At 38.5% G+C, this 22,383-nt stretch overlaps 1 protein-coding gene and 1 pseudogene across 8 annotated transcripts in view; one reads left to right on the plus strand and one right to left on the minus strand.

Moving 5' to 3' along the window:
• NEO1 (neogenin 1) overlaps positions 1 to 22,383 on the plus strand; it is a 233,126-nt gene that overhangs the window by 175,933 nt on the left and 34,810 nt on the right. For all 8 annotated transcript variants that reach the window (XM_032865005.1, XM_032865006.1, XM_032864999.1 and 5 more), the window contains exons 9-15: positions 4,149 to 4,303; positions 6,821 to 6,969; positions 7,558 to 7,696; positions 14,311 to 14,360; positions 15,302 to 15,449; positions 19,738 to 19,848; positions 20,930 to 21,124. In XM_032865005.1, the coding sequence (XP_032720896.1) occupies positions 4,149 to 4,303; positions 6,821 to 6,969; positions 7,558 to 7,696; positions 14,311 to 14,360; positions 15,302 to 15,449; positions 19,738 to 19,848; positions 20,930 to 21,124 (947 nt within the window). The remainder of the gene's footprint in view (positions 1 to 4,148; positions 4,304 to 6,820; positions 6,970 to 7,557; positions 7,697 to 14,310; positions 14,361 to 15,301; positions 15,450 to 19,737; positions 19,849 to 20,929; positions 21,125 to 22,383) is intronic.
• Positions 9,236 to 10,037, minus strand: LOC116872010 (annotated as a pseudogene).

The raw sequence follows: 22,383 nt of genomic DNA on the forward strand, positions 1-22,383 counted from the left end.
TCTCTCCTCACATGTACTCTCTCTCATTCTCTCTCTCTCTCAAATAAATAAATAAAATATTTAAAAAAAAAAAGAAAACAGATCTACATATATATAGGGCACTCATAAACATGTTTATTCTAACATTATTTGTAACAATGAAAAAAGGAAGAAAAGTCAGTGCCCACTGATGGAGGAATGGGCACATAATTAATATATGTATATCCATATGAAGTGTGATACAGGAATTTTTTAACAACATATCTGTGTATTTTGGTGTGCGTGTAAAAATGCCTAAAACAGTGATTCTCAGCCAGGGACAGGAATGACTTCATCTCCTCAACAAATTAATAGCAACATGGAGGGGGTAAAAAAGGGGAACAGTAGACCTATAGATTAGAGAATACTCAGTGGACACTTCACCATGTCTGCTGACATTTTGGGGTATTAAAGCTCAGATGAGAGAGGACGCCTCCTGGCATCCGGTGAGTAGAAGCCACAGATGCTGATACACGTCCTGCAGCCCCTTACAACAAAGAATTATCCCACCGAAAGCACAGTTGTGCTGAGGTTGAGAAAACCTGACATGAAGAGATCTGGTAAGATACTGGTCAGTTAGGTGTCCGGGAAGGACAGGTTTTGAGGAGAGACAAAAACTGGGGCATTTGGACTTTTTAAAACTATATATAATTTTGTTTTTAATGAGAATCTGTCACTTCGATTTAAAATTAAATTGTCAGGCAGGAAGACAAGGCAAGTATGTATAAGGGAAGAGGAGGTGCAAGGAGGATCCAATTTAATTTGCGTGTCTGGTGTTTGATGGGTGGGAAAAGTAGGAAAGTTTAACTGGCCCAGAGAGCTGGTAGGAATTAATAAGAGATTATAATAAAGTGGAAGTTTGGAGCCAAATGTCATAATGCCAGTAAGAATTTGGACATAATCAGTTAAGAAAGGAGCATTCTAGACTACTGAGCAAGTGTGCACTGTGATTTTATTAAATGGCTTTTTTTAGTAGTTTATGAGCACTACATAAAGACAAGAAAAATGAAGTCAGGGAGACAAATCTAGTTAATCTAGGCACGTGGTAAGTATGGCCTAGACGAAGGTAAGAGCAGTGACTTGGAGTGGACAGAATAAATCTAGGGAACAGTCAAAGGAAGATTCTTGGAGACCGTCATGTTTTTGTCCTTTCATTTGTGAATGAAGTTTATGATTTCTGAATACAAGCCTTGAAGGAGTAGAAAGAACACCAAGTCAGAAAGCTAGACCCTGCTTGTTTTGTAAACAGAATTTATTTAACCTTTATAAGCTTAAGTTTTCTCCTCTAAAAAAAATAAGAGTAGTAAATTTTCGTCACAGATTTAAAATGAGAAATCAGAGTGGGCCTGGAGCCACTCCCTGGATTTACAAATCCTACTTCTTCCTACACTTGAAAAATCAGCCACAAGGTGGCACTGTGTGTCTTGGTCATGAGGTGTAATTCTTCCGGGTGCCTGAGTTCCTTGAGATTTCAAAGGGTCCTTTGCCTTTTCAACTAGGAAATGTTCACCCTTTTTTAGTATAAATTGAGTACTTTTCTGATATTAGCCACTAAATGGAAAATTCAGAGTAAGTTCTTCCAGAAGTTAATAACATTTTAGAGAAGGATGAAGCCCCTTAGCTATCTTAGTTAAGCCCAGGAATTGGCAAGTTACAGACTGTGGGCCAAATCAGAGTTGTTATTTTTATGACCCAGGAGCTAAGAATATTTTTTTGTGTTTTCAAATCATTACATTTTAATAGATTTTGTAAGTAACTACATAATATTTTCCATTTTGTCTCTTAACCTGTAAATATTTACTATCTGGCTCAGAAGGAATTAGTGAGCTTGTCAAAACTAGAATGGAGCTCTTAGCACCTCGCCCAGCACTGTCTTAATAGAAAACGTAGCTTTTCCTTTCTGCTTTGACTCTTAGTTTACACATTCTAACCCAAGTTCCATCATAACCTCACACAACTGTGAGAATTGTACTTTTATAACTCACCCTGGGTCTTGTCCTGAAGTCAAAGTTTTTTCTAGACAGGCTCTTGGTTCTGGAACCTCAGACCAATCTAGAGTTAAAGTGTTTGCAGGTACTGGATATTTGTTCTTCCATCTTAAGGAATCATACGCGTTACTGATTCTTTTTAATTATAGGATTTCTGTAGAAATCTGTTCTAAGTTTTTCATTCCCTTCACTCATTTCTCCTGTGTTTTTTTTCTTTCACATAGGAATGAACAAAAGATGTACATATTATTACTATACAAGGTTTATGTAGAGAAGTCAAATTTCCATTCATGCATTCTTCACATATCTGTGACGCTGCTTTCCGTGTCTGAACTTTCTGCTAAGTTCTGCTGTAATATGGGAACGTGATTGAGACACTTCAGTTTAATGTAAAATAGCACCCCCCAACTATCTTTCTCAAGATGGTCTCAACTTTTTGTTTAAACTGTTATGTATAGTGAGCAAAACAGACCTATTCTGTGCTACTACACCTTGTAGTTTGGTGAGATGTCAAATACCATACTTCCTTTTAGGCAGCAATCAGTTGCCATCAGAGCAATCTGTCAGAAATTTCAGAGTGTAAGAAATTCGCTGATACCCCCTTTTAAATCTTGTGACTTAGAGGACTAGCTGAAGAGAAAATATCTGTCAATACCTCAAGGATCTTCGAGTAATAACTTCTGTTGCCATAGTACTCTTCTCTACTGGAACAAGCACTCTCTGTGAAGATGGTGTGGGTACTGTTGGTTTGGTTTGTTTTAAATAAAAATAAGGTAGTTTAAAAAACTAGAAAACTACTGAAAAACACTTAAATCTCTGAAATGCAAATATTCACATATAATCAGGCAAATTGGCATAAGTTCATGGAGAACTAAACAAATTTTATCAGTGATTTCAGGGAAAATAACCAATATCTTAAAAAATTTTAATTCCGCAGATTATGTAGTTCCAAGTAATTTTGTCCACAGAGTAGTTTTGGGCCTTTTTATTACTCTGTCAGGATAGATACAAATCTCTCCTTACATGATCGACAATTCTTAAAGGCCAGCGATTTGTCTAAAACAAATGAATTCTTCCACAATATTTGTTGAAACTCTTGTGTAATATTAACTGGTTTTTTTCTAGTACATACAATAGACTGACTGTAATTATGGGCCCAATTGTGGGACTCTCAGATCCCAGGTTAGTCTGGAAGCTTTTAAAGAAGCCAAATAACTGCTTTTATCTTCTCAGTTCATAACACTATACTGCTAGATTCTTTTGTCCTGTTGTCATAAAATTTGCTAAACATTTCAAATCAATTTAGATATCATTCTAAGAGTATTTGCCTTAACAAATAAATTATAAAAATCAGGGGCAGGTTTCACTTTTTTTATAGATTGGGTTATTTTAGGATCATTTAAATTTCTAATGTTCCCAACTTTTAAAGTAATAATCTCTAGCTTTGTTTTTATTGAGTCTTTTATCCAAAATATACACAGAATTCTTTGATATTTTCCTTGAAAACTGGGTCATGCTTGTAATTACCTCTGTCTCCCTGAAAAATCACTCCTTAAAACTCAGTGATTCCTAAAGCCTACAGAATTGATGGCCAGCTTCCCCCATTTGAAATGGCAATAAGAAGACCCTTGTTTGTTCCTTCTCTGAAAGGAAGGTGTGGTTATGACCAGAAAGTCAGTGATGTTTAAGCAAGGACATCAGCAAGGTATCAGACATGTGTGATATTGCTCTTGGCTACTCTCCATATTCTGTGCACTGTTCCACCCCCAAAGCCTTGCTTTCTGAAGAGTTAATTTGACTTAAATTAAGATTTTTTTAATTTAAATTCAATTAGCCAACGTATGGTACATCAGTAGTTTTTGATACAATGTTCAGTGATTCATTAGTTGCATATAACACCCAGTGCCCATCACATCACATGCCCACCTTAATGCCCATCACCCAGTTACCTCGTCCCCCCACTCACCTCCCTCATCCCCCCGACCCACCTCCTTTAACTCAACTGTGTCTGTTTCCCGGAGTCAAGAGTTAAGATTTTTATATGGCATTGTATCTATAGGAATTGCAATGAAAATGAAACTGCACATTCTAGAAGTATTCCTAATCAATGCTGTTTCTTTCCACATCCCTCTTTGTCCAAAGGGAACGTGTTGAGAACACCAGTCGCCCAGGAGAAATGCAGGTGACCATTCAAAACCTGATGCCGGCGACTGTGTACCTCTTTAGAGTTACGGCTCAAAATAAGCATGGCCCTGGAGAGAGTTCAGCTCCACTCCGAGTAGAAACACAGCCCGAGGGTAAGTCTTTCACCTGTCCATCAGCCCTACATGTAGGCAGATGATAAGAAGGTCTACCTTCTTTGTAGGCTTGTGTACCATGGCAGTGCGGAAGGTACAGCTCCTTGCCGTCAAGGACCTTATGAATTGGTTAAGGGAGAGCAAATTAATTCACATCAAACTGTGACAAATCATGGAAGGCAATAGGACTTTGCTGATACACACTCACATTTTATTGATTCTTTAAGACCTGGCTCAGATGCCTTCTAGACTTTTTCCTCTGATCCTATCTACCTAATATTATACCTCTGTAATTCTAAGGAAAGTAGGCAACACAGTCATTTTTTCAAGGAGTTTGATGAGAAGAAAGAGACTAAATAAGAATGTAGATGGAAGGGGGACCTGATTCTCTTGAGAGTATTTTAGGGATGGAAAGTGGCTATAACATGTCTTGGCAAAAGACGAGGTAAAGGAAAGAGATGTGTACTCCATCTAGAGGTATTCAGCCTGGGCCGGGAGGTGTAAATGTTGGAGGCAGCCCTCTGAAAATATTTTACACACTTAGCTGAACAAACCAACTTAAAATTTTTTCCATTTATTATGCCATTGTGCAGGTGAAATGAAAGAATTTCTTAGGGCCTTTTTAGGATCATGTTTGCTTATGTGTATCCAATGAATATATTGAAAGTATTTTCAAGGGAATCGGAGGATTGTTTCATTTTCCTTCCCCTTTAATAACTTAGAGGAAAGTTTTCTGTAGCAGCAGAAGTGTGACAAATCCCACCTGCCGGGCTGCACAAAATAATGCTCTCAACATTGAGTGAATAACATGATTCATGACTAAATAAAGCAAACAACTGTCAGAAAAACCACATTCAGGTTTCTCTGCTTCGGTAGCAAAACCGTCAAGCTGTGGTGCTATTCCTTAAGAAAGCTTGTTTGTTCTACATTTTGCCAGGTTTTTTTTCCTGCTCCTCAAATCTAATGGATTCTGTTACAGAAACACCGGCACCAGAAAAACGGTTTTCAAATATAGAATGTCTACCAAAGTGTAGACATGGGTAACCTCTGGAATTTGTGTATAAATTGGGGCTGGAACTTGACAGTCCATCAGTCAGATGAAAAGAATACAGTAAAAAGGTCCGGGAGCTGTTGTAGGAGTTAGAGAGAGACGGACAGTCAGTGAACAAACCATCAAGCCTTCCCGTCACAAACACCCCACGGAGGGCGTCGTGTCTCCTGCCTGGTCGGCGACACGTGAGGCCACGTGTTAGAGTCAGAAGGTGTGCAGCTCCGGGCTCCACCACTAACTTGGCCATCACACAGAACAGTCCTTAGCCAACCTCATCTGCAGACTGCGATGATCATAGTATCACTCTCGTGTGGGTTAGTGCAAAGACTACGTAAGACATAATTTAAATACATGTAAAGCACTTTCAGCTGCATTTTATATTTATTTATATTTACATTAAATACTTAAAGCACTTTCAGTAAGCATTCAATAAATGGTAGCTATTTTAAAAATCGTTATTCTATAGTCTTACTCCCTTACTGTTTTTCTTCCATGCATACGTTGACGTGTCCTTTCTAAACACGATCTGACCATGACATGCTCCTGCTCGTGACTGTTCAGTGATTACCTAACACCTACAAGGGATGAGGCAGGCTCCACAGCAGCACGTTGGAAGCTCTTTGTTACCCGGCTGTGTCCTGCTTCTCCGCATTCTCCCTCCCTTATTCATTCAGTATTTGCCCTGAACCACATTACACTGTCTTCTCACATATCCCACCCATTGACTAGAATAATTTTTCCCTTGGTATCTGAGGACGCTGTTCCTTCTGGCTCCCCAGAAGTCTTCCCCAGTCCTTCCCTTGCCTACACACTCCCCTCTCAAAGCTGAGTCGTGTTTTCTCTTTCTGTTTTCGTTAAAATCATTATGAAATCTGTTGGCATTTGTGACTCTCGCAACTATTTATATGTCTGACTTCCCTCTAGACTGGGATTCTTTGTGGGCAGGGGCTCTGTCTGTCACCGTATCCACACTGTCTGGCAAAAGAAGGCTCTTTTTTTTTTTTTTTTAAGTTTTTTCCTTTAATTGCAGAATAAGTAGCATACAGTGTTATATTAGGTTCAGGTGTATAGAGCAATTCAACAGTTCTACACATTACTCAGTGCTCATCGTGGTTAGTGTACTCTTTAATCCCCTGAAGACTCTGTTTTTGTGATGGCTACTTTTACGTGCTGCAGTCCTGCTCTAAAACTAGGCTTTTATAAACCACAGGAAAAATTTTGCAATGTTTATTCATTCCTTTGAATACATTTAAGATACTTCACAGATAGTTTTTGGTTATAATTTGAGTCGTAGAAAGGGAAATGCATTTATATATTATCCTAAAACCACTTCAGTCAAATCAGTTGTTTTCTCGGTTTTTAATGTTTTTAAAAACATGGCCAATATGACGTTATTGCTGAGACTGGTGATTGAAGAGTTCAGTAAATTTCATTCATATCTTGATGTCTCAAAATTTTCTTTCTAGTTCAGCTCCCTGGCCCAGCACCTAACATCCGGGCATACACAGCTTCACCGACTTCTATCACTGTCAGCTGGGAAACACCATTGTCTGGCAATGGGGAAATTCAGAATTACAAATTGTACTACATGGAAAAAGGGACTGATAAAGAACAGGTAAAAGATGAAGCCTTTTTTGGTAAGATATATTTATTTATTTGAGAGAGAGAGAGAGCACAGTGGGAGGAGCAGAGGAGGAGGGAGAGAGAGAGTCTTAAGCAGGCTCCACACCCAGCGTGGAGCCTGATGCAGAGCTCCATCCCAGCACCCTGAGATCACGACCTGAGCTGAAATGAAGAGTGGGATGCTTAACCGAATGTGCTACCTATGCACCCCAAAGCCATTTTTCAGTCCATTGATTGGAATAGTGGAGTTGAAATTTATTTCCCAAAATCAATACTTGCTTGTCTAGAAATCTCAGAATAAAAAAAGTTGTATACAGGAAATGGAAAGTCAGCAGACTCTATTTCTTTGTACCAGGTTATATTCTCTAGTTTTTATCAGGAAAGGTCACTAAACATCAAGCAATATTTCTCAGTAAATTGCGAGTGTTTCTCATTAATCTGCTTTGATTAAGTAGAATTTCTTAAAAGGGATAAAAATCTGCATCGTATCAAATGAAGAATTTGTGTAGTTAATTCTTTATTTTGCAGCATTTCTTTTGGCTTGAGTTGCATGCACGTAAATTGTTTTATTTTATCCAAGGATGTTGACGTTTCAAGTCACTCCCATACCATTAATGGTTTGAAAAAATACACGGAGTATAGTTTCCGAGTGGTGGCTTACAACAGACATGGTCCGGGAGTGTCCACAGAGGACGTGGCTGTTCGGACGCTGTCAGACGGTGAGTCTTTCTTCGTTGGATCACATACCATGCTTGGGGGCCCTGGTCAGGTCATGGGCTTTGATAGCAAGAAGATTCCATTCAAATCCCAGTTCTACCCCTTTTCTGGACTTTAGTCACTTACCATGTCTGAACATGCTTCTTTATGTGTAAAATGTAGATAATACCAACTTCATTGGGTTTAAAAGATTTACTGAGAGAGGGTGGGACATGCAGTGCCTGGTACTGAATAGTTTCTCATGTTTTCATTTTTAGTAGGAGCTTTTGTACAAGTAAATCTTATTGCTTGTTCATAACACGAACCCTTATCAATCATATTTTTATACCGAATAGCTCTTTTTAATTCCTCGCAATTTTGTGACAGTTTCATTTCTTACCTGTGGCTGAATTTCTAAGCTAAGTTGTATTCATGTAACTATGACCTAGAGCAGTATTTTTCAAACTACAGCTTGCCAAGGGGATTGAGTAGGTCAAGACTGGGATTTTCTGTTTTTATTTTTTTACTATTTTTTAGTTTAAATTCGGTTAATTAACCTATAGTGTATTATTCATTTTAGAAATAGAGGTTAGTGATTCATCAATCTTCTATAACACCCAGTGCTCATTACATCATGTACCCTCCTTAATATCCTCATCACCCAGTTACCTCCACCCCTCCAACCCTTCTCCCCTCCAGTAACCCTCAGTTTGTTTTCTCTGATTAAAGAGTCTCTTATGGTTCATCTCCCTTTCTGATTTCATCTTGTTTTACTTTTCTCTCCCTTCTCCTATGCTCCTCTGTTTTGTTTCTTAAATTCCACATACAAGTGAGATCATATGATAGTTGTCTTTCTCTGATTGACTTATTTCATTTAGTATAATACCCTCTAGTTCCACATACTTGTTGCAAATGGCAAAATTTCATTTTTTTGATAGCTGAGTAGTATTCTATTGTATATATACCACATCTTCTTTATCCATTTACCTGTCAGTGGACTTCCTTCCACAGTTTGACTATTGTGGACATTGCTGCTATAAATATTAGGGTACAGGTGGCCCTTTGGATCACTACATGTGTATCTTTTTTTTTTGTCATAAAATAATGGATATTTTATTCCAGCTCTGGGGAATGAAAGAAGGGGTAGTGGAAACACATCCGTCTACACACCATTCTAATTTAGCTGACATTAATTTGAAAAAGCTAAAGCAAATATGTGTATATATCTGTATAAATATTTACATATATACATACATATTTCACCAGTGTTTATATATTTACTCTATTTTTTCATAAACACCCTTAAAAATCATTAAATGCATCCCAATATTTCGGCTTCTTTAATCATTTAATATTGTCTGGATTAAATTCACAGTTCGTGTTTTAATCCCTTATGTGTGATTGGTCAAGCTGTACATTATATTAGAAGATATGAGAGAAAAACTTTGTTTAAAAGTTATACCCCGGAAAAAAAAAGTTATACTCTGTCAGTTACCCTTTACATGATTTTTCCATCATTGTTTTCAACTTCATACATGTTATAGTTCTCTACGCAGAGCATTTCAGCTTCTAGTGCTGCATGTATCTACGTCTTCTGGATGGGACTGCCCGCATCCATGAGCTGGGGTCAGGCAGAAACTGTGTAGCCCCAGAGGTGGATTCTGATTGTGACTTTGTTTCGGAGCTGAGTTCCGTGGGCAAGGGCACTGAGTATTTCGGCTGTCTGTTGTTTTGGCAGGTAGTTCTGTTGCATCAGAATTTCCTAACTTAGATTTTTCTTTAGGTTTAGGAAACGACTCTTTGTTGATTTTTGTCCACAGTGATTTAACTGCTTCATAAATTTGCTGGCGTATAGTATATGCCTTTTTCCCAGTTACCTTTGCAATTATTACTGACTGAACCTGGGTAGCAAACAGTTGCTCCTAAAGAGGCCAGTCCCAGTAGATAAGCAATTTTCTTAAACCTAGAACCTTTTCTTGCTGAAATCACACCTGCCAATCCTGAAACTGTAATCTCTCCAAGTTTTGGGAGAAAATCTTGAGGTGGATCCTTCAGATAGATATATGCATCTTTTCCAAATTGAACTGTACCCATTATTCCATTTTTCACAAACACATAAACACTATTGCACCAGCCAATATAATGACCATTTGTAGTGCAGAGGGATGCTAAGCCCATTTGTAAATGACCAGGCTGCTCTTTGACGTGTTTAAACTGCAGAGGTGGTGCAGTCCGTGTGGGGAGCTGCTCTGGCTGTACTAGCTGCTTTTTGTGTTTTTCTTCTGTAGCTGCAAGCGCAGTTACAGATGCACATATCAGACCTGCAGGTACGATCGTCAGCTTTCCCATCCTAACAGTCGCCATGTCTGTGACCTTCTCCACCTGAGTCCTCACATGGTGGGCAGAGAGCCCTACATTGGTATCTTTAAGACCAGCATTAAAAAAAAAAAAAATTATCTGTAGTAGAACAGAAAATAACAGTGTTTATTGCAGTTAATAAATATATATACTGTTTCCTGAAAGTTGTAATATTTTTCAAGAATTCAGGCCTGTTTGTGTTATTTGTAGAATTATCCTCGGTTTGGATATGTCTAACAGGGAAATTCTATCAAAAAAAATATAAATAAACTGGCCTGGCTTCTTAAAAAATACTAGTCTCATGAAAGAAAACCAGTGGGGGGGGGGTGGGCAATAAAAAAGTAAAAGAACAATTCAGAGAAAAAAATGGGAGATTATCATTCTAGAATCTAGGTTAAAGAAAAATAAAGACACATGGAATAAAATAAAACATGTAGTATCTTTGACTGGCTTCTAGATCTGGGGGTAAAATTAGCTATCAAGGACAGTATTACTTAATGTTGGGTAGATGTACTGTTAGGCAATTTTAAATATTAGGTATGTTATTAGTTATGTTACCTAATTTTTTAAAATTTTGACATTTAAAAAAAATTGTAATTCCAGTATAGTTACCACAGTGTTATATTAGTTTCAGGTGTATACAATATAGTGATTCAGCACTTCCATACATTGCTCACTGCTCACCATGATAAGTGTGCTCTTATCCCCTTCTCCTGCTTCACCCATCCCTCGCCTGTCTCCCTTCTGATAACCACCAGTTTGTTCTTCATATTTAAGACTCGGGGGGTTTTTTGTTTGTCTCTTTCTTTGTTCCTTTTTTTAAATTTAACATGAGTGAAATCATGTGGTATTTGTCTTTTTCTCTGATTTATTTCACTTATTAGCATTGTATGCTCCAGATCAATCCATATTGTTGCAATAGCAAGATTTCATTCTTTTTTTTACGACTGAGTAGTAGTCTATTGTATGTGTAGGACGTGTGTGTACACATACCACATCTTTATCCATTAATCTATCTGTGGACACTTGGGCTGCTTCCATGGTTTGGCTGTTATAAATAACGCTTCAGTAAACATAGGGGTGCATGTATCTATTTGAATTAATTTTTTTTATTCTTTGGGTGAATATCCAGTAGTTGAATTACTAGATCATATGGTAATTCTATTTTTAATTTTTTGAGGAACCTCCATGCTGTTTTTCCCAGTGGCTACACCAGTTTGCATTCCCATCAGGTGTACACAGGTGTTGCTTTTCTCCACATCCATGTCAACAGTTGTTTCTTCTGGTTTTCATTTTAGCCATTCTGACTGGTGTGAGGTGGTATCTCATTATGGTTTTGATTTGTATTTCCCTCCTGATTAGTGATGTTGAGCATCTTTTCATGTGTTTCCTGGCCATCTCTGTGTCTTCTTTAGAGAAATGTCTGTTCATGTTTTCTGCCATTTTTCATTGGGTTATTTGGGGTTTTGGTGTTGAGTTGTATAAATTCTTTATATATTTTGGATACTAACCCTTCATCAGATATGTCATTTGCAAATATCTTTTACCATTCAGTAGGTTGCCTTTTAGTATTGTTGATTGTTTGCTTTGCTGTGCAGGAGTTTTTATTTTGATGTAGTCCCAGTAGTTTATTTTCGCTTTTGTTTCCCTTGCCTCGGGAGACATATCTAGAAAAATGTTGCTATGGCCAATGTCAGAAATTACTGCCTATGCACTCCTCTAAGATTTTTATGGCTCCAGGTCTCACATTTAGGTCTTTAATCCAGTTTGGTTTTATTTTTGTGTATAGTGTAAGAAAGTGCTCCGGTTTCATTCTTTTGCATGTAGCTGTCCAGTTCTCCCAAAACCATTTGGGGAGTTGAAAATGTTGGGTTTTTTCCCCATTGCATAGTCTTACCTCCTTTGTTGAAGATTAATGGACCATATAATTATGGGTTTAGTTCTGGGTTCTCTATTCTGTTCTATTGATCTTTGTGTCTGTTTCTGTGCCAGTACCATACTGTCTTGATTACTACAGTTTTCTAGTGTATTTTAAAATCTAGGATTGTGATACCTGCAGTTTTGTTCTTCTTTTTCAGGATTACTTTGGCTCTTCAGGGTCAAATTTTAGGATGATTTGTTCTAGTTCTGTGAAAAATGTATTTTGTTAGGGATTGTAGTAAATCTTTAACTTGCTTAGGGTCGTATGGACATTTTAACAATATTTGTTCTTCCAATCCATGAGCATGGAATGTATTTCCAGTTGTTTGTGTCATCTTCAGTTTCTCTCATCAGTGTTTTATAGTTTGTAGAGTACAGGTCTTTCACCTCCTTGGCTAAGTGTATTCCTAGGTATTTTATTGTTTTTGCAACAACTGTAAATGAGATTGTTTTCTTAATTAATCTTCCTGCTAGTATATAGAAATGCAGCTGATTTCTAAATAATATTTTGTACTAAAATTAAATTTTCTGAATGTGATTGTTTTGTTATAGTTTTGGAGAACGTCCTTGTTCTTAGGGATATATACTATAGTATTAAAGAGTGAAGAATGATGATGACTGTAGTTATCTCTCAGATGATTCAGAAATAGTATGTAGACACATAAATATGTGTGTCTAAATAATGTGAAGGAAATAAAGCAGATGTGCCAGGACATAAACAATTCGTGAATCCAGGGAAAGAATATGTAGAAGTCATTGTCTTATTCTTGCGACTCTTTTCTGTGTGCTTGACATTTTGCAGGATTAAGCGTTGGGAAAAATAAATACAAACTATAGTTTGGGTAGCTAGCTGCATAAGCCATTTGGCCAAGACTTTTGAGAAAAGTTGAGGGAAAAAATGTTTAATGTAAGTTTTAAAATCTGTACCTGAACCAGTTCTAGCTGTACGAAGTGGGTTGGCATGCTGACTGCAGTGCCTGTCATGGGATCTGAGTCCATCTTAGCATGGGGGTTACGGCAGTTCTGTAGAGTATGATAAATCTTGGTTCCTCCATTAGCTGAAACAAATAGCTCAGTCAGCTTCACTGCCTCCTTTATAGTTTTCTCATCTATAAAATGGGAATAATTATAGAAACTCCTTCATGGAATTGTTGTAAGGATTAAGTACCTGCCATTTAGGAGCATGCAGCGTATCTTAGCTATGATGATGGTGATGATGATGATGAAGACACCAGCAACAGCCTATGTCGGCTGCCTCTGCAGCTAAGTCAGGGGTTCTGAATGGAACCATTCATAGACTTTTTTCAAAACACAGCTGCATAAGTCCTACTCCAAATCCTCTGTTCCTGGATCTCTGGGTTGAGGCCTGATGCTCTTTGATAGCACAAGTTACAACAATGAGCAAGATACAGTCTCTGTCCTCCAGAAGCAGACAGCGCGGTGGGCACTTAGTCAATATCTGTTCGCCAGATGTCCGAGAAAAGGAGAGAGAAGTTTCCATGGATGGACTAGGAAAAAAGAGTTAAAGTCAACATTTTGTGAGTGGAGGGGAAATTAATCAGGTTTACTTACATTCTTTTTGTTTGCTATAGTTACTACAAAGAGGGATGCTGGAAGGTGTGTGTGGATCATAAAATTTGAGATAGCCCTGTCTTGTGTTCTCATATGTGAGAAACTAAAGTAATGCAGCTGTTTGTTTAACCAGTACTTCCAAACTTCTCATGCTGAAATGAGTGTTCCCTGCTATAAAAGTGGCCTTGGGAAGTCAAATCGTCCCTTTGCTGAAGCTATCATTGTAAATACCTCTTTATTCTAATGGGAATTGCCTTCAAAAACCAGGTTAGGAACCCCACAAGAATGCAGTGCTCACTGATTTACGTACCTCATATTGTGGACTCGTAACAGCATTACCCAGTATGTTGACTTGCTGTTTTCATTAGAGCTGTTTTTAGAAAATTTGTAGCTCTTCCCCAAGATAAAGATATGCCATCAACAAGAATATTCAAAAGAATATGTTGAAGGTTCAGGATGTATCTGGGTTCTAGAAAAGTCTAGAGTTACTGTCATATCTTTGAAATAAGTATCTGACTTCTGAAAGTTTCTGACTTTGAAATAAGTACCTGACCTGGATATGGGTGCCTTTATAAGAATGTCTCTCTTTTCTTAAGTGAATCAAATGTGGCCACACCTTATCCACAAACTGTAATCAACATTAGAGGCATTGGCAGCTAGCTTTCAACCTTCGGGTTGCATAATTAGTGTTTGAGATGCACATTTGTGTAAAGTCTAGCCAGGAATATCACATGTTGGGGTGATACGTGGGTAACTGAAAAAAAAATTTTTTTTTTTTCCTGTCCAGTTCCCAGTGCTGCTCCTCAGAATCTGTCCTTAGAAGTAAGAAATTCAAAGGTAAACTTTGTATTGCTATTCATTTTTACTGGCATACTGTTAAGTCTCAGAAAGGCTTATGGAGGGGGAAGTTTGACATCAGCAGAATCATGATCAAGCAGAGAAATAAGGTGTCATAGATATTACCCCTGCCAGTAAAGCTGGACTTAGAAACCGACTCTCTGTTTTCTATTTAACTTTACTGCCTTTCTCTGATGCCAAGATTACTTTAGTCTTTCTGCAGATACATTGTGGTTTTGCAGATTCTGACATTATAGATCTTAGCAGTTCAGAACACTGGTGATAAAATGGGAAGAAGTAAGTTGTTTATGATACCATAGCCCCTTAGCACTGTGAGATGAGCCTACTGTGAAGTGAAGTAGACATCCATCGGAATGGTGCATAGGCTCAGACTCCCTCCTAGCCAAGTCCCTTGTACACTGAAGACCACGTGTACCTCTCAAAGGCCCAGAGCCACTTCTGGACTACATTGACAACTGAGACACTCAGTCCTTTCAAAAAGTACCATGGGAATCCTTGTCCTTTAATTAAAAACCAGCTATTAATTAATGATTCCTTTCTTGAAGAGTTTTAGGCAGAAATTATCTAATTTAAGCCATTTCACAATAGAGATGGAAGAAAACCTTACACCTAATCATAGTTTACTTCTAATCTATGTGCCTCTGACCTCATACTCTCCTTCTGAAAGCTTTTCTGAGTCTTTTGCCTAGTGTCTAAATACCCAGGAGAATAAGGGCCCAGAGCATACTGCCTGCAAATGTAATCTTCCCATTTGATCATTGAGGATTTTAAAATTAAAAAGAATTTTGAGTGATCCCTAATTAAAACTCTGTCTGAGTACCCTGCTACCTTTATGTCAGTGAATTCAGGATAATGATATATAAAACAGGACCAAGCTTTTGATATATTCAGTCTTCTCCCTGTAATCTTGTCTTTCCCAGAGTATTGTGATTCACTGGCAACCGCCTCCTCCAGCCACACAAAATGGTCAGATTACTGGCTACAAGATTCGCTACCGGAAGGCCTCCCGAAAGAGTGATGTCACTGAGACCTTGGTACCTGGGACACAGTCGTCTCAACTGATTGAAGGTAAGCTGCCTTGCGTATGGCTGAAGATGGGAGACGGCGTCTTTCTTAGGCACTGAGTTATGCTAGTCTAATGACTACTCTGAGCAGCTGATTTGAAATGAGAACAGTTCAAAATAATTTGTAATGGTTCAGTCTACTTCTGACTTGATAAAAATTAACGGAACACAATCTTATAGGTTCTGTCATCTCTATTGAGATTGTGTTTGAGTTTTATTTCTTGTGGTTTTCTGTATTTCCCATATTTTCTTTTATATATATATATATATATATATATATACATATATAATGTATATATATATATACACACACATACACACACAGATGTTCCTCAACTTATACTGGGGTTATGTCTCAATAAACCCATCAAAATTTGAAAATATCCTAACCCAAAAATACATTTAACACACCTAACCTACCAAAATCATAGCTTATTTTATAACAACTTACTGGATATCTCATGTATTTTATTGAATACTGTACTGAGAATGAAACACAGTGTTTTAAGTGTGTAAGGAGTTTACCCTCGTGATCTCAAGGCCGACTGGGAGCTGTCACTGCCCCTGCCAGGCATCACAAGAGAGGATTATGCCTCCTATTGCTAGCCTGGGTAAGAGAAAGTCACAACTCAGAATTTGAAGTACAGTTTCTCCTGCATGCATATTGCTTTTGTACCATTGTAAAGTTAAGAAATAGTAAGTTGAACCACCCGAAGTCTGTACTGGTTTTTTGCCATCTCAAAACAAGGTAAAACAAAAGCCAAAAATCTCCTCACTGTAGCTGGTAGCAGAGGTCTACAGAATGATTTTTATAACACTGATACCACTCTTGTATGTGTATGTGGCCTGAAACATTTGTGAATAGCAATGCAGTAATCTTTCTTACACTTGCTACTACTTGCTACATGATAAAGGTTTAGAGAATTCTGTCCTGGATAGCTACTTCTATGTCGTTTTCCCTTTGTGTGCAGCAGAGCAAGTGGCGTACTTGGTAACAGTGGGCCCTACTGCATCTCCATCACGGGCTTTCTCTATAGATGACAGAAGAGCTGCATCTTCTTCCCTCAGTAGGGGAAGTAGACTTGGCTCTGCAAGGGCCAGTTGGCTTTGTAGGAGGAGCATGGGAAGAAGAAGAAATGCTTTTTGCTCTTTGGATATAGGTGCTTGTAAAGAATAAAGATAAATGCCCCTAAGAAATTATTTTGGGGGTTTCTAAACCATAAGTGACTCTTAATCTCACAAAACAAACTGAGGGTTGCTGGGGGGAGTGGGGTTGGGAGGAGGGGGGTGGGGTTATGGACATTGGGGAGGGTATGTGCTATGGTGAGTGCTGTAAAGTGTGTAAACCTGGCGATTCACAGACCTGTACCCCTGGAGATAAAAATATATGTCTATATAAAAATAATAAAAAATTATTTTGGGGGTTTCTAACAGAACTAGTAGAAGAAAACTGCAAGAATTGGAGATATTGACATCATTATCTAAGCCCTGAGAATGAATTTCATCACCCTTGGGGAGCTCTCAGCTTCCCTTACGTTGCCCCCTTCTTGGTAGAGAAGCTTAACATCAACCACTTTCTTATGCCTCCAGCGGCCAAGTTCTTGAGAGGACCATCATCTAGGGTCAAAAGTGTAATGGGATGAGTTTCTAAGACTTGAGTGAGTCTCTTGACAGTGAAAACATGTACTCCAGTAATCCCACAAGCTTTTCTCCTTACTCCTCACCTCGAAGATGGGATTGGCTTCTTTCAAAATAGGTGAATGTTTGTCTCCAGGGGTAGCTTTCAGTCCTTGAGTTTCTTCACATGATCCCCACAGCTCTAAGCTGTGACAAGCAGGCATGGTTGCGGTGGTGCTGCTGATATATCTCACTAAAGGAGTGTTAGAGTACAGTCAGGTGTTCCTAAAAATCAGCTACCGTGAGAGACTCAACTCTGGGAAACAAACTGAGGGTTACAGAAGGGAGGGGCATAGGGGGAGGGGGCAGCCAGGTCATGGGTATCAAGGGGGGCACATGTCGTGATGAGCACTGGGTGTTATACACAACTAATGAATCGTTGAACACTACATCCAAAACTAATGAGGTGTACTGTATGTTGGCTAATTGAAAATTTAAAAAAGCAGTTGCTGATTTGACTCCAAATATGGATAACATTTCCGATCCGCAAGTCTTTTATTTTGAATATTTAGTAGTAGATATTTACTGTATACCAGGCACTGTCTTTGTTGCTAATAATGTGAAAACAATATAGTTCTGGGCCATAAGGAGACTGTTTCATATACATGTTATAGATATGTTACATAATGTTCCATATACGTGTTACATATACTATTTCATATACATCTTGTAACAGTTATAAAGTCTGTTTTGAGCTGATAACTTCAGCGTAGAAATTGCGTAGAAATATTTTACACGTTACTTGCCCCCCACAGAGGACTGTTCATTTTCTCAATGAAATGTTTGATGTGTAAGCAAAATAATCACCTTTAATGTAAAAATAGCTTTTTATTTATGGAGAAAATAATTGCATTTTAAAATCATATTTAGATTCATTTGCTTAACAGACTTTATTGAACTTGTATCAGCATGTGCTTGCACGAGGTATACAATGGTGAGCAAAAATGGACATCTTTGCTCTCTTGAAGCATTAACCTGAAGCTTGATCAGTATCAGAGAGGAATGTGGATTACGAGGATCCTTTCCTGAACCACAAACTACATGACTCTGTGCTAGCCATAAGTAATTGTTGTTTCTTCATTTTGCACCACTTACAGCACTTAACACATTCTGCCGTATCTTTATAATAACGAATTGTGGGCCTTCGTTTGAGTCTATGAACTCTGTAGGTTACCTGGGGGGAAAGGAACTCTTAGCCTCTCTACACACGCATCTCTTGCTCACACGTGTGTGCACGCACGCTCACTCTCTCTCACTTGCTCTCTTACACTGTAACTCCCCAGAGGGGAGGGAATGATAATTTGATTGGTTGAATTCTTTTAGGACCTCAGTGGAACCGTGTTTGCCAGTGGCCTATATTATTTGTCTGTTAACAGTGACAAACACATGCATAACCCTCTCTGACACTTTCTGGTCAGTGTATGCAGGAAGGTGACAGGTAAACTGACTTGGGTCCAGCCATTTTGCTTCTCCTTCTGCCTTGCTTATTGCTTTCTCATGGGCAGACAGCTTCAGGATGGGCCTGCTAAGAACAGAACCATCCATCTCTTCTGTCACCACGTGACAGGATACAGTAACTGAGCCGTCCTGCATCCTGGCCACGTTCTCTCTGCCCCTGTGGTTCTCTCTTTAGAGCTTCTGTGCATTGCTACTGGCCAAAGATCCCAATATTTCAGCATGGAGAGGTAGGATCATTTCTCATAACCTCGTAAGATGTAATGCGATGTCTAGTATTTAAATGCTCTAAGATGTATACATGTGAACTGTACACTGAAAAATAGTTAAGATGGTAGATTTTGTTATGTGTTTTAACATAAAAAAAAGAAAAACTGGATGCATGAACATCTGAATCGCTGACTGTATCATTGGCTGTTGCCCTACTTTGTAGGGTAGACTTTTATATGTGGATTTTGTTGCCTTCAATACACTGGTAAATTTATTACTGATAATACTATGAAAAACTGCATAGAAGAAAGGTTTTATTCCTCCTTTACTTATTATATATACTTATGGGCAAGTAGGCTGTTTTGAAATAGATTTGTAGACCATATTTGGTGTTTAAAATTGTTCTATTCTTGTTACGGGGTGGCTCAGAGAACAGAGGTAAGGTAACCCAGCAGGATTTACAGCTTTTAATTCTTTTCCCGTCTTGGGTGTCTTCTGAGACCAACTGACTTTATTCCTTTGTTATGACTCTTTCATTATCCTCGACCTCTTTTTGACATTAGCTTCCGTAGTAACAAAATGAAGAGATTACATTAAATGATCTCTGAGGGGACTTCAAGCTCTTAAAAAAAAGGCCGGGGGTGGGGGGGCCTGGCGAGGATCTGTACTCTCCTGGGAACTCTGCTCATTGGTTTTCCTGTTGATGTGGGTTTCAGCCTCTACTGGGGACCTGAGAGCTCCTCTGTGCTGTGCTGATGGGTTGTTTGTGCTCTATTAACTAACTGAAATTTTATCAAGATAGTAGATGTGTGCTGACTTGGCGGATGAGATACTTAATGATTAGGTGTTAATCTTTTGTTTTCCGAACTCTTATTTCAGCTTGTCTTTTTTTTTTTCTCTCTCTTTTTTGTTTTTTCTTTGTTTGTTTGTTTTTGTCATTTGGGTCCCAGGTCTTGATCGGGGGACTGAGTATAATTTCCGAGTGGCTGCTTTAACAGTCAACGGTACCGGCCCGGCTACTGACTGGCTGTCTGCTGAAACTTTTGAAAGTGACTTAGATGGTAAGAACAACAATCCACAAGACTAGGAGAAGCTAAGTACTAACTGTAGTCAGATTAGTTAAACTGGAAGACCACAGATGTGGGAGTGTGTCTGGCTTAAATCTGTGAGCTTTAACTTCAGTGCATTACACTGCTGTCATCACTGTAAGGCAGGAGGTCTCCGGGAGTGCTTCCCCACCCCTACCCCGGCCCAGTGGCTTATAGAGACCCTGTCCCTTTCAGCAGAACCAGAACAAATAAAAATGTATAGGTGTTTGTCCAGTTTTTTTAGCAAGGCCCTTGAACAGATGAATGATCTGAAGTTTAACACTGAGCCACATCATCCCTCCTTTTTCAGCTGCAGTTTGCCTTTTCCCTTAGTCCTGGACACTTTGCCCTTTTTCTGCCTTCTTACTCAGTGGGCACTTTTATATAGGCGTGTATATGCCTTTATGAGACACAGGTGCTGCACTTGGGAGACCAAACACCTGGGTCCTTATTCTCACTTTTGGTTTACTAATTTTTAAATTAAGACAGAAAGTTATGTCTTGAAGTAACAGAATTGAAAGATACTATAAATTGCTACCTTTTTTAAGCCTCTTGGTCTCCCACTATTTAAATCAGTATGTGGTTCTTAAGTTTCCTATTTTCTGACTTATATTACTTTGGGGAGTGAATAATTGATACAATTGCTGCAATGTGATACTCGATCATCCGTTGACAACAGGATTCTAATTAGTTGGTGTTAAGCCTTTCTCATTCCACCGAGGTGAGTCTGGGACTCAGATGTGGGACCACGCAGAAAGAATAACTACTGAAAGGCCATTTATTTGTTTCTCTCCATTGGGCAGAGGTTCTTCAATCTCTCTGTCTTCCCTTCCAAATTAATACTGCATTGTTTTGTATTTCATTTGTTTAGGTTTTGCTTTGTTCTTAGAATGTAGTAAAACCATGAGCCATACTTACTATACATACAGATTCTCTGTGACTTCTTGGGCATAATGAAAAAATCTTAGCCCCAAATAATTTGGCAGGAGGCTAAACACCATGGCCCGAGGATGGTAAATATTCTAAAGTCTTGCTTTTCTACTCTCCTTCCCAGAAACTCGTGTTCCTGAAGTGCCTAGTTCTCTTCACGTCCGGCCACTGGTCACTAGTATTGTAGTAAGCTGGACTCCTCCAGAGAATCAGAACATTGTGGTCAGAGGTTACGCCATCGGCTATGGCATTGGCAGCCCTCATGCCCAGACCATTAAAGTGGACTATAAACAGCGCTACTACACCATTGAAAATCTGGGTATGTATGCCGAGTAGAAGAAGGAATTGCATGGGGGATTTCTTTCTTTTGACTTTTTATTGTATGATAATTTTATTTTTACAGAAAACTTTAAAAAATAGTACAAACAGGGGTGCCTGCGTGGCTCAGTCGGTTAAGTATCTGACTTTTGATTTTGGCTCAGGTCATGCTTTCAGGTCCAGCTCTGCACTGGGCATGGAGCTTGCTTAAGATTCTTTCTCTGCTTCTCTCTCTGCCCCTTCCCCACCCTGCTTACACTCTCTCCCTCTCAAAAAACAAACAAACAAACAAAAAAAAAAAACAAAGAATTTCTATATATTCTTCACTAAAAGTCCTCATAAGTTAACATTTCACCACATGTGCTTTCTCATTCTGTCTTCCTGTACATACATATTTTTTTCTCTGAACCATTTGAGAGTAAGTTACAGATGTGATGCCCCTCCACCCTCTGATACTTTAATGTGCATTTCCTAAAAAATGAGGGTGTTTTCTAATATAACTACAGTACGGTTACAGAGTCATCAAATTAACATTCAGACAGTATCTGTAGACTTTATTTATATTTTAATAGTTGCTTCATTAACATCCTTTATAACAAAAACATTGTTTTCCGGTCCAGGACCACTTGTTGTATTTAGTTATCATGTCTCATTAGTTTTCTCTGATACAGAACATTTCCTTGTTTTTTTTTCTTGAATTTTATGACTGTGACATTTTTGACAAGAACAGACCGTTTATATTTTATAGAATGTCTCTCAGTTCAGACATGTCTAGTATTTCCTCACTACTCTCAGCTTATGCCTTTTTGGAAGGAATAGCAGATATACATTGTGTTCTTGCCGGTGCATCTTATCAGGAGGCACATGAAAGTCTGATGCTAGCGATGTTAACTTTAATCGCTTGGTTCAGAGGGAATCTGCCACATTCCCTAAAGTTATTGTTTTCTCCTTCAAAATTAATAAATACCTTGTGAGGGGGGGATACTTTGAGTCTTTGTAAACATCTTGTTTCTCATCAAACTTTCATTCACTAGTTTTAGCGTCTTTAGTAACAGTTATTACTGTGGTGTTTCCCCAGTGAGTTTCTAATTCTCTAATTTCTTTTACATTTATCAGCATTTTTTTGGTAAAGAAGAGCTTTCCTTCTCTTCCTCACTGAAAGAATGGTGAATGGGAGTCTCTTTATGACTGATTGCTCTATTTGACATCTTCCATCTTTCTTTGAGCACTTTTTTCCTTTTGATGCAGCAAGATATAGTG

The sequence above is a fragment of the Lontra canadensis genome, unplaced genomic scaffold (genome assembly GCF_010015895.1).
Source record: "Lontra canadensis isolate GAN:19392208 unplaced genomic scaffold, GSC_riverotter_1.0 scaffold28, whole genome shotgun sequence".
Classification (NCBI taxonomy): domain Eukaryota; kingdom Metazoa; phylum Chordata; class Mammalia; order Carnivora; family Mustelidae; genus Lontra; species Lontra canadensis.